Source organism: Prionailurus bengalensis, chromosome C1 (genome assembly GCF_016509475.1).
Source record: "Prionailurus bengalensis isolate Pbe53 chromosome C1, Fcat_Pben_1.1_paternal_pri, whole genome shotgun sequence".
Lineage (NCBI taxonomy): Eukaryota > Metazoa > Chordata > Mammalia > Carnivora > Felidae > Prionailurus > Prionailurus bengalensis.
The window spans coordinates 155,783,783-155,796,416 of NC_057345.1; the positions used below are offsets into that span (position 1 = coordinate 155,783,783).

Consider the following 12,634-nt stretch of genomic DNA (forward strand, 5'->3'; position numbering starts at 1 on the left):
CTGTGGTTGGTAGTAGAACATATTAAGGAAAGGGTCTATGAAATATCTCTGTAAAGCAGTTAAAGAAAGAAGAAAGAAATCTGGGAACTAATTTTAAGAAGTAAATGTGTCAAAATACAATGGGTTGAAATAATCATTTACCTGTAACAAGTAATATATAACATTTTCTCTTTTCTGTGTTTCAGATAAATATCTGCCATTTTTTCTTTGGCCTCTATGAAATAAGGCTGTTCAGTGGTAACATTCCGAAGCATACTTAAAGCTCGCTCAACATCTCCCTGGGCCAGAGCTAGGTCTGCATTAGCAATAGTAACACGCAATTCTTCAGATGTCCCAGAAAATTCATGGATGGCATCTTGTATAACTTTCGCTGCCTCATGCTATAAAGATGAAGTTAAAATAACATTCTTTCAAAATATTCAACAAATTACATTAGAAATGAAGATTTTCTACTAATCCAGAATGAACAATAATTATAGCACAGGTATGATGAAAACTGACAGATTTCTGAAAAGTACAAAATTTTAAAACTAAACTCAGAGACCAAATTCAGATGACAGTATGAATATTTTTTAGGTGAAAAGTGTTTTCATGACTAGGACAATGGCAATTGCTATGAAAGAGCTCCTGCTACTGTAATTTAATAAGCATTTACTTAGTATCCAGCATTATATTAACCCATTTAATTCTCACAAAACCCCTCTAAACCCTCTAACAAAAACTCCCATCTTGCAGCAAGGAAAATGAAATTTGGAGAGTTAAGAAGCCATGTTCATTATTGCCCCCTTGATGGGATCCAGTCCACAATCATCCGCTGAACCAAATGGCTCTTCACCAAGTAGCAGATTACTTTATTCCCTATACCAGGAGCAGTTCTGTTATGCCTCAGCTGAATACATTACCTTATTTTCGAGTCTGTACCTCAATGAAACTAAAATGTCTTTTTTATTAAAAAAAATTTTTTTTTCAACGTTTATTTATTTTTGGGACAGAGAGAGACAGAGCATGAACGGGGGAGGGGCAGAGAGAGAGGGAGACACAGAATCGGAAACAGGCTCCAGGCTCTGAGCCATCAGCCCAGAGCCTGACGCGGGGCTCGAACCCACGGACCGCGAGATCGTGACCTGGCTGAAGTCGGACGCTTAACCGACTGCGCCACCCAGGCGCCCCGAAACTAAAATGTCTTTTAAGATCAATATCAATTTTTTTAAATTTTTTTTTTTTCAACGTTTATTTATTTTTGGGACAGAGAGAGACAGGGCATGAACGGGGGAGGGGCAGAGAGAGAGGGATACACAGAATCGGAAACAGGCTCCAGGCTCTGAGCCATCAGCCCAGAGCCCGACGCGGGGCTCGAACTCACGGACCGCGAGATCGTGACTTGGCTGAAGTCGGACGCTTAACCGACTGCGCCACCCAGGCGCCCCAAGATCAATATCAATTTTAGAGAATATAAGACATTCCGATTTCAGAAACATTAACATGAAAAAAAACAGTGCATTTTAGAATCAACTATCTGTGGTAGAACTGGTTCTTGTTATGTATTTATGTTATATATTAGTGAAATAGAAATTATTTTGCAATTTCGCAAGTATCTAGACACAGCCTTCTTCATTTCCGCTAAAATATGAAAATAACTGACTAGCAACTGTTGCAATCTAAAAAACAGACCTAAATGATGTTAAGTTCTTCATTTTCTATAAGGCTTTAACTCCTCTCTCAGAATTGCATCCTTGCCTGCTTCCTGTCTATTTATTATTATATTATATTATATTATATTATATTATATTATATTATATTATACTGTATTATATTATTGTATATATTATTTTCAGTATTTTATTTTATGACCACCCTATAAATTTACCAAAGGTATATTCATTAAGTGTTCGTTTTGTTTTCTCAACTATTAGAATTTCAGATTGGTACTTTCATTTGATTCCAGTAGTACTTGTGTGCACACGTACATACGTGTATGTGCATGTGTGGGAGTCCTTTCAGGAATTCACAGAATGACAATTATATTATTACCTTTCATGGTAGCTGAGATCATCACACATTATATTGCTATATACGTTATACTACATACATTTCATGGTACGTATTAAATTATATTATTACTCATATTATATTACACATATATTATTCTATTGCCTGGTAGCTAATGTAAGTACACTGATACCTAAGGCCATCCAGGTACAAATTATGTTTAACTTCAGGGACTTGAAGAAAGGACATGATTTGGTTCAAAGTAATGAGAAATTTTCTAAACTTTATCATTTGGACAAGAAAACAATTTTAGCTTTTCCATTTCCTACTAATATGTACACTTGTATAACAAAGTTCAGAGCTGAACTACTGAATTAAAACTTGACTTACCTGTTCTCCATTTAAGCGGTGAGCCTCTACCAACTCAAGAAAGATTGATAAACGATGGTTTGCATCAACTTCAGTTTTTCTGTGTTTTGATTTTGAGGAAGCTCCAATTCTCCTCATTCCTGGTAAACTCATTGCCATATGCAGGGTTTTAATTGCTTCTGCTATTTCTCCCATTTTCTTTTGTGACTGAGCTTTTATCAAATGATACAAAGGGCATTCTCTCACCTGAAAAAATAATATTCAGAAATACTTCCTTAGAATATACATACAACATCAACACATAATTTACAATCCACCAAACATTAAAATAACAGAATCTCTGAGGACACTCAGCCTGTATTATGTACCTGAGGTCTATTTCTGCCCTCTTCTTAATTTTCTGATCATTTACTGTGTGATACCAGATTCAAGGAAACTGCCATTCTCTAGCATCCTTCTGGATGACAAACCAGGTGATAGGCTTTTACCATGATAGAAGAGAAAATACTTTAAAAAAAGACTAGCCAATATATTCTTTAAAAAAATTTTTTTAATGTTTCTTATTTTTGAGAGAGAGAGAGAGAGAGAGAGAGAATGAGTGGGGGAGGGACAGAGAGACAGGGAGACAGAGAATCTGAAGCAGGCTCCAGGCTCTGTGTCAAGCCAGAGCCCGACATGTGACTCAAACCCATGAATCATGTGATCATGACCTGAACTGAAGTCAGACGCTTAACTGAGTGAGCCCCCCAGGTGCCCCAAGGCTAGCAAGTATATTCTAAGAAATTTAGTTTTCAGGCAAGGCATTTATCTGGGACTTCTAGTACTGATATAAAGTCGTTAGATTTCTAGAAACACAGTTTTTCCCTTTTATTCTATTTTTTAATTTTAGGATTAAAAATTTCAGAACATTTTAGTCAAACTTGGTGTTACCCCCTGATACTACTCTGAAACCTGTAGCAATGAAGCTTCTATCTTTATTTTGGCTATCCAAAGTGTTTACAGAAAAAAATAAGAGAATGACAAAATGAATGAAGAAGGAGTCAAAGGAAGGAGATGATCCAGAATGAGGCAGTGTGGCAGTCATCTAATGTCTAGGATGGCTACAATTGCCCTGGAGGCTGCAGCTCTAAGCCTTAACTAGGCATCACATTTGCTGATGGGCTTTGTGTAAATTTACTCATGCTTCTATTCTTCTCTCTGAGATTTCAATTTCTTGGGATAGGGTACTAGCATTGGGGTCATAATGTACTACCCGTCTTGAGAACTAGTAACATAAGAAGCAGGCACTGCCTTCTGCAAATCTTGAATTATCCAGTCCACTGAAGGGTCCTCACATAATAGGGTTCAAGACCCTGTGAACCAAAGCCAAAGTTTGAGGAGCTCCTCCATGATTCTAGGTAGTTAGGAAGCACCTGAACCTATGATTTTCCCCAATGCTTAGAGATATGGGATGTAACACAGAATATCTTGGATAGAAACCTAGTGTGTTTATATCCTCAAACCATATATGAACTTCCAAAATGACTAGGTGTTCTTTGATGATGACTCTAAAAAGATGTTATTAAAGCCACAATCCAAGAAAGAAAAAAGCAGTAAAATAAAGTTCTTACACATAAAAATATTTGGCATAATGTTCTATAGCTTACAATTATTTTTATATACATCCATTATTGCACTTAATGTTCATTATAACTGTAGGGTGTTATTATATGAGTTTTATAGAAAAGAAAACAGGTTCAGAGAGAGATAAATGACTAGACACTGACCCCCAGGTATTCTGTGTCCAACTCCTTACAGTTTTTTAATTATACCACAGCTGCCTCCATGTTTTCTCCCACTGCTTGTGAATCCAAACTTGTTTCCATTAAAAATACATTTATTAGCAAAACATATAAGCAAAAATGCAAGATAGCTGAATATGTAAGTATCTGCTAAAGGTTCAAGGAGGGTGATATGTCCCTTCCCACGTGAATTTGGAATACTTACCTTAAAATTATAGCTCAGGCAAAGTTCAAGTGACTGAGAACACAATTTGAATTTTTCCTGAGACAAATAAACCTGAGCTATCAGGAGATGCGCATCTGCATAAGAAGGATTGTGTTCTAGGCAATGCTGCAGGTAATTATAAGCTGCTTCAATGTCACCTAATGACAGAAACAAAGCATTGTAATTCAAATGGTTAAGAGACAGAGATGTGAGAGAGAAGAGGGTCATGAGGAGTTTATGGAGAGTTCCAGTATTTAAACTAAAGTTCTCTATTCATAAGGCAGTATAACCTCTCTACCTGCACCAGGTAGCTAGCCTCCTTCTTGACTTCATGAAAGGATATACCTGTAAGTCCATAAGGAGCTCCATAAGGAGCAAGGCAGAGAAAAGCTGTGAATGCATGGATCAGAGTCCGTTACTGTTGTTACCGAGAGGACCATAAATGTACCTTTAAATTTTCCTGATCAAAAAAATTTTGCTTACAATTTTATTACAGTAAGTTTTGCAAAACATAGACATTTAAATAGGTAGAATTCTGTAACGTCTCTTACATTAACAAAGAAGATCTAGTCTTGGAATCATTCTTAGCTAGAAATTTTATCACTGTATATAGAATAACAAAAAAAGCATAAGGATATATTCTAGACGTTCAGAAATATGAACTACTGATTTAATATGCTTTTAAATACCAACTGAAATAGTCAGTGTTTTGCGCATACATACTCTGTATATCTGGGGGTCTTAGATGGAAGAAATGATCAAAATTAAAGTGACAAGAATGGGTGATTCGGAATCTGTTAGGCTCGGCTGGTACTTGGGGTCAAAAGAGGCTCTTCAGAGAAGGAAGGACATGAACTCTAGGTCCCAGAAGAACTTTCTAGTGATGTAACCTACAGTGATCTGCCCAAAGTCATCTCATAGACTGGCTTTAAGTAGTAGGTATAGGAGCCCAACTCCCCATTCAACCTTGTTAGGAGCATGGGGGAAGGGCAAGCCCTAAATTATTCTCTGTTCCATTACTCTCCTTAACCTTACATGATACCTCAATAGACCAAATAAGACTTACACTTAGGGCTTCCCATTCCCAAAGGCCTAAACTACAATGACAAAATCCACATAAACAGAAAACAGTTTTCTTAGAGACAGAGTAACTGGCTGAGGCTGCACAATAACTTAATAAATATAGTATCAAAATTTGTCAATCAACCATCAAACATAATAATATTGGATTATTTTTTGTTGTGATAAGATCTAACGCTCAAGAATCGAACAGGCAGAAAAGGAAATGGAAAGGTTAAGGATAATGACCTGGTGTGCAAATTACCACCTCCATGTAGAAGAATTAAGGAGATAACCTGGAGGTTACTGCTAAGGGGGAAAGTACATAGGAAAAGAATCAGGATTTATAAAAAAGAGACTGAAGAATATGAGGACTGTATGAATAATTGAGATCAGAATTTTTATTGTTTTGTTTAATGGTGATGAGGGGGAAAGATGTGTGGAGTTAGTATTTAGAAGGTCACTAAATATTTAAAAATGAGAAATGGGTAATCACTGTTGGGGAAAATAGCCATATAAACAAAGAACACATCAACATCACATTTTTATCGAAGAATGGCCCAATTTCCCTTAAGGAGAAAATGAAAGATATTTCTGTCCTACATGTATCTCTTTGTTAGGGTCTGGTGTAACACAGAATTTGGCTGGCCTTTGTCCCATTTCCTGGGAAGGAGTCTTGAAATCATAGAATTTCCCAAGTGAGAGGGAAATCTTTCTTGTTTGAGGTCAGCTCTGATCATTTACCTAAGTGAGAAGACTCATGGTGAGGGCCTAGATAGCTTATGTTAAGGAGATGACTCCACGGGGACTATCCCCGCCAGAAAGACCAACCAAGTACTTAGAGGGTTGGGGCTTTGAATTATGTTTTCTACTTGGACTGGGGAGCAGGATCCTGGAGACTGAGTTCAATCACACACCCAATGATTCGATCTGTGCCTATATAATGAAACTCTAATAAAAACTCTAAACCTGAGTTGAGTTTCCCTGGCTATTAATGTTCTTTATGTATTGTCATATACACATGTGTTGGAAACTTTATGTGCGCTCTATAATGAACAACGGCAGCTTCACATTTGGGACCCTCCCATACCCCACCCCGTACATCTCTCTCTTTTGCTGGTTTGGATTAGTATCTTTTTTTCTAAACTAAAACTCTAATTAAGTGGTTTCCTCAGTTCTATGAGTCATTCTAGCAAATTTGAAGCTGAGCAGTCATAGAAACCTTGAATCTATAGTCAGCTAATCAGAAGTTCAGATGGCCTTGGCAACCCCTGAACTTGTGGCTCGTGTCTGTTCCCTTAACCTGTGAAGACTGGTCCAACTCCAGGTAGTTCTCAGGTCAGAAGTCATTGCATTTGGCAATTTATCAGGATACCATATTTTGGACACATGCCAGCGTTACTTCAAATGCTCTTTTTATTTTATTTTTTTAAATTTTTATTTTTTTTTTAACGTTTATTTATTTTTGAGACAGAGAGAGACAGAGCATGAACAGGGGAGGGGCAGAGAGAGAGGGAGACACAGAATCTGAAACGGGCTCCAGGCTCTGAGCCGTCAGCACAGAGCCCGACGTGGGGCTCGAACTCACGGATCGTGACATCATGACCTGAGCCAAAGTCGGACACTTAACCGACTGAGCCACCCAGGCGCCCCAAGGCTGCTCTTTTTAAAAAGAGTGTCCATCTATGAGACTTTGGCAAGTAAGTAATACTATATTGAGAGTGATTTATATCAATTTTCAAAATAAATAGTAAGTGTTTAATAGATTAATCACAGAACTCAAAGTCTGTTTAATCACCTAGTAGATAATACTGTTTCAACTGAGAGGAAAAGTAGAAATATCATGTGGCTCAATAGTAGAACTTAATCAGAAGAAGGTATTATAAACCCACTTCTTACATATAGAGTATTTTAGAGATACAAACTTTTGAGATCACCTAGTTCTTTTTTTAACAGTTAAAACTGAGGTCAGATAAATTATAAAGTCAATCTTCTCTCTCCATTACATACAAGAAATAATTGTTTACGGTAATATCTTTCAGCTGGTTTCTACTCTTAATGATTTTACAAACTTAATTTACTTTGTGTGGCAATTCGTCTACCAAAGGTATATAAATGTAAGCACAAAGAATGATCTATTATGTGTATAGTCACACACCTGTTTGTGTCCTAAAAAACTAAGGTTATAAACCTGGGGTTATTTTTTTTTTAGCTATACATAATCACAGAAACCAAGTAGGAATTAATCAACACATTTCATAAAGGCCTGAAACCTGGTAAACTTTGCATCTGGCTATACCAATGAGTCAACTATGGATTAGTGGCTATGAATTCTTCTTGCCATCTAAGTACCATCTGATGGACTTTTTTGTAAATGGTACAACTGCTTTTTCCTGGCAATTCACTTGAACAATGAAAATTTATCCTGATTTATAAAGAATTAAACACAAAATAATTTAATGCAATTTTACACAATCTTATTTTGGACTAAAATTATTTGTTTGTGCACAAGTAAAATGCATCTTATGTGACTATTCTCCAAGTATGTGGAGTACTTAAACATACCTTTGTTTTTATCAACATCAGAATTAAAAGGTTAATTTAAGTTTTTAAGTTATATTCTACCTGATAAATATTTCACTTTTGCTATAAGGAAGACAGCTTGCAGTAGACCTGGTACAGTTCTTACTATAGTCTCCAGGATTGAGGTACAACGTCTGAGAAGTGGAGAAAGAGGTTGCCCAAGACTTGCAGGCTAAACAAAACAAATTAGCACATCATTTTATAATTATATTAGTATTTAGCTAAAAGTAAACAAACATACTAAATTTTAGTGTAACTAGCAAAACTACCTATTTTCCCAAAATTTCTCTTATTCTATTTTTGCAATAATATCTTTCCTATAACATGACTAATACTAATTTATCCCCTTGGGATCTGTGAGCAGACCATGTAATGGCTTTTATTCAGCAAAACAGTTATGAGATTATTACACAGTTACTGATTTGATAACATGAAAGGAGCATATTTGTTCAAAAACTGTCAAGGAAACATACTCAAAGGAAAGATAACTGAGAGACAGAACTTCTTGCTGGAAATGAGAGTCAAGCAATGTAGTTCTAATTCTAGACCTGCCTATGATTTACACAGTTCAGTAACTTGCATTACCCCCTAGAGTACTGTAAGTTCAGTTTCTAGAAAATTATTTTTCCTAGAAGTCAGAGGGTAGAACACACTCATGTGTATTATACCAAATGTCTCACACGTTCACATTCTCTGCTTCTCTGCCTGGCATGTCAAAGGCTTTCAAAGGATTTTTTTTTCTCTTTTTATTAATACATAGTGAATATGGTAACTAAAACAGTACTAGAACATTTGTTTATTGTTTTAATGGCTGTCTACCCAACCAATCTTTATCCAAGGGTTACCCACTCACAAGTTACAAATGTGATATTAGTTTAAATATCAAACGTTTATTCTCCCTGCTTTGACCTACTGGTGCTGTGTCCTTAATTTGAAAAATAATCTTCCCCATCATCCCCCTACACTCCATACATATATACTTTTTTTAATTTTAAGTTTATTTTTATTTATTTCAAGAGAGAGATAGAGACCAAGTGGGGAAGGGGCAGAGAGGGAGAGATAGAATTCCAAGCAGGCTCTCCACCGTCAGTGCAGAGCCCCATGCAGGGCTCAAACTAACAAACAGTGAGATCGTGACCTGAGCCAAAGTCAAGAGTCTGACGCTTAACTGACAGAGCCACCCAGGCGCCCGTCCACACATATATATTTTTAACTAGAGTATAGTGTCTTACAATCACTCCTACAATGAGACGTTACTACTGAAAAGAAACTACCACATCTCTTCACTATGTTGAGTCACAAAAAAATGTGCACTCAAAAATTATTTCAAAATATGACCACTGATGCCTACAATACATCAACTTCTTTAAATTTCTACAGCACTTATAAGTCATGTAATAAAATTTAGCATCCTACATTATCTTATACAATTCCAAAGTAGTTTCATGTTTTGTTTTGCTTCTTTTATAGGGTTAGGGTCTTTATGTGCCTTGAAGATCAGAATTTTACACTCTTTCACATAGTATGAATACAGAGTAAATTCTTCAAAAGTATTTATTTTTTCAGTGTAACTGAAAACAGTGCAAGTGTAGGTGATATAGGTGGCAAAGGTTCTTTACCACCTGCTAAGAGTTATTTATTGAGAACAACCATCATTTTTGCTGTAAACACTTTCAGAGTGAATTGTATGTGGACAATCTCTAAAATAACATCTGTCTGATTAAAAACCAAATATAAAAGGGGCAAGGAACAGAACTGGAGAGGCAAGTCTGCCTTTCTGATATTTCCCCATGAAAACACCATTATGAATGTTAATTAGGTGCTGCCATGCTGACAAAGGTTATATGGGGGGGGGGTGGGAACACAAAATGTTGTGGACTAGGGACACAATTGCCACTTAACACATTATTTCTTGCTCCACCTACAGTTAATTCTTAGCACAGCTGCCACAGAAATCCTTTTTAAATTACTGAGTCAGATGACGCTGTAAACCCTCTGGCGGCTCCCCACTGTACTCAGAATCGATGCCAGGGGAGGGACAACACCTCTAAGGACCTACGTGGTCTGGTTTCTCTGTTGTGACCTCCTCCTCACTCCATCCCTGTCACATTAGTCTCCTTGTGGCCTTTGGGCCACTGCACAACTGTTCTCTGTGCCTGAGACAATCTATACCATATATCCACATGAACACCACGTTTTTGTTCAACTTTTACCACTTAATGAGGCCTAACCAGATCATCTTATCTAAAATTATCACCTAGGGGCACCTGGGTGGCTCAGTTGGTTGAGCGTCCAGCTTCAGCTCAGGTCATGATCTCACAGTTCATGGGTTCGAGCCCCGCGTCGGGCTCTGTGCGGACAGTTCAGAGCCTAGAGCCTGTTTCAGATTCTGTGTCTCCCTCTCTCTCTGCTCCTCCCCTGCTTGTGCTCTCCCTCTCTCTCTCAAAAATAAATAAACATTAAAAAAATTTTAAAAAAATTATCACCTATTTCTTCTGAGATTTTCTAATACACCATATAATTGGTTGTATTATCTGTCTCTTCCTGCTAGTTATATATATGCTTCATAGAGGACAAAGGCTGTACTTTATCCTTTCACAACTACTTCCCCAGCTCCAAGCAAAGTCCTGGGTACTCTACAAGCATTCATTGAGTGAATTCTGATTATTGCACAAGTACTGAAAAATGCATTCTAATTCTAAGCAAGTGAAAGCACATCATGACAGGGAAGACTTAGATCAACTCTATTCCAGAGGGGTTAATTTATTATTATTTTTTAAGTTTATTTATTTTGAGATACAGCATGAGAGGACAAGCTGGGGGGGGGGAAGTGGGGCAGAGAGCGGGAGAGACAGAATCACAAGCAGGCTCTGCACTATCAGCATAGAGCCCAATGTGGGGCTCGATCCCACGAACTGTGAGATCATGACTTGAGCTAAAACCAAGAGCCAGATGCTTAACCGACTGAGCCACCCAAGTGCCCCCCAAAGGGCTAATTAAAAAAAAAACAGATTTATACAAGTTTGGAAAATGACATAGTGATCAACAAAAGTCGCATGGCTTCCCTAAAGAAAGGCCATTATCCTCATTTCCTTATTAACACAATTATGGAAGCTGTAAATCAGGGAGAATGCTAAGAATTATGCTTTTAGCAATGAAACATCTGACACTTCCTGTTATGATATTCCTGTGTTGAAGCATGAGCTGAATATAACGTAAAGTCATCTGCTTACTGTCGTAATAAGAAAGTGCTGACTAAACGGATCCACATCAGTTTGGAAACAACTCTCTGGTAGTTCAATAAAAGGCTCCATTTTCAGTTCTACTCAGTGCTACATAGGCAGATAATGGATGACACTAAAGATCTGTATAAAATAGATGACAATCAGGATCTAAAATAATACGGTAATCTGGAATTATGAGAGGAGTCTGAGGAGATAAGGTTTCACAGGGATAAATGTAGAGTCTACAGTTTTGTCCTAAGTTACAGTGAATAATAGATCAAAAGACTTTAGTTAACTATTAATTCAATAGGGGTCGATAATATCGTATGATTCACAAAAGAAGCTAGAAGAACATCTAGAATTAGGCAGAAGAGGATCTGCCAGGGCCAAACCCACATTTGGACTAGTGACCTTAAGGAGAGCTTACTAACAGAAGAAAGGCTATCCTCAGGCCCACGAGCAGGGTTCTAGCTATGTCATATAAAAATAAATGGCTAAAAACCTGGACTTGTTTAGGGAGAACATGAAAACTAATTTCTAAAATCTGAAGGTCTGTTTTATGAATGAGGAATAACCCTTGCTTTGGCTAAGTAACTGGACTTGCCCGTGCCACTTCAGAGAGCAGGAGGATGACCAGGACACAGGTGAATTTTTTTTAACATGAAGTTAAGTCTGATTTAACACAGGAAATGCAGTCTAACAGTTATAGTTATACAGTAAGAACTGCACTTTAAAAAAAAATTTTTTTTAACGTTTATTTATTTTTGAGACAGAGAGAGACAGGGCATGAACGGGGGAGGGTCAGAGAGAGAGACACACAGAATCCGAAACAGGCTCCAGGCTCTGAGCTGTCAGCACAGAGCCCGACGCGGGGCTCGAACCCATGGACCGCGAGACCATGACCTGAGCCGAAGTCAGACGCTCACCGGCTGAGCCACCCAGGCGCCCCAAGAACTGCACTTTTGAGTGTACCCAAAGGTTGGATGGGCCCTTAAGATGCTATGGAGTGGATTCAGGGGTGCCTGGGTGGCTCAGTCGGTTGAGCGTCTAACTTCGGCTCAGGTCATGATCTCGTGGTCCGTGAGTTCGAGCCCCGCGTCGGGCTCTGTGCTGACAGCTCAGAGCCTGAAGCCTGTTTCGATTCTGGGTCTTCCTCTTTCTATCTCCTCCCCCACTCATGCTCTGTCTCTCTCTTCTCAAAAACAAATAAATGTTAAAAAAAAAAAAGATGCTATGGAGTAGATTCAAGTATTAAATGAATGAATGACTTAAACAACTTCTAATATTTCTCCTGAAGTGAAGATATTAACATTCTATGAACTACAAGTGAATATTTATAAACCAATACATTACTTGATAGCAGTCACTGGCATAAATATTCTGACTTAAAAACTATTTCAACTAATATAGATACGAATACTACC

General features: G+C 37.6%; 1 protein-coding gene across 1 annotated transcript in view; it reads right to left on the reverse strand.

Annotated features, from left to right (window-relative positions):
- Positions 1-12,634, reverse strand: part of TTC21B (tetratricopeptide repeat domain 21B) — an 84,503-nt gene that overhangs the window by 46,177 nt on the left and 25,692 nt on the right. The window contains exons 12-15 of the mRNA XM_043576940.1: positions 8,029-8,158; positions 4,345-4,502; positions 2,380-2,604; positions 142-380 (exon numbers count right to left, since the gene is read on the reverse strand). Of these exons, the coding sequence (XP_043432875.1) occupies positions 142-380; positions 2,380-2,604; positions 4,345-4,502; positions 8,029-8,158 (752 nt within the window). The remainder of the gene's footprint in view (positions 1-141; positions 381-2,379; positions 2,605-4,344; positions 4,503-8,028; positions 8,159-12,634) is intronic.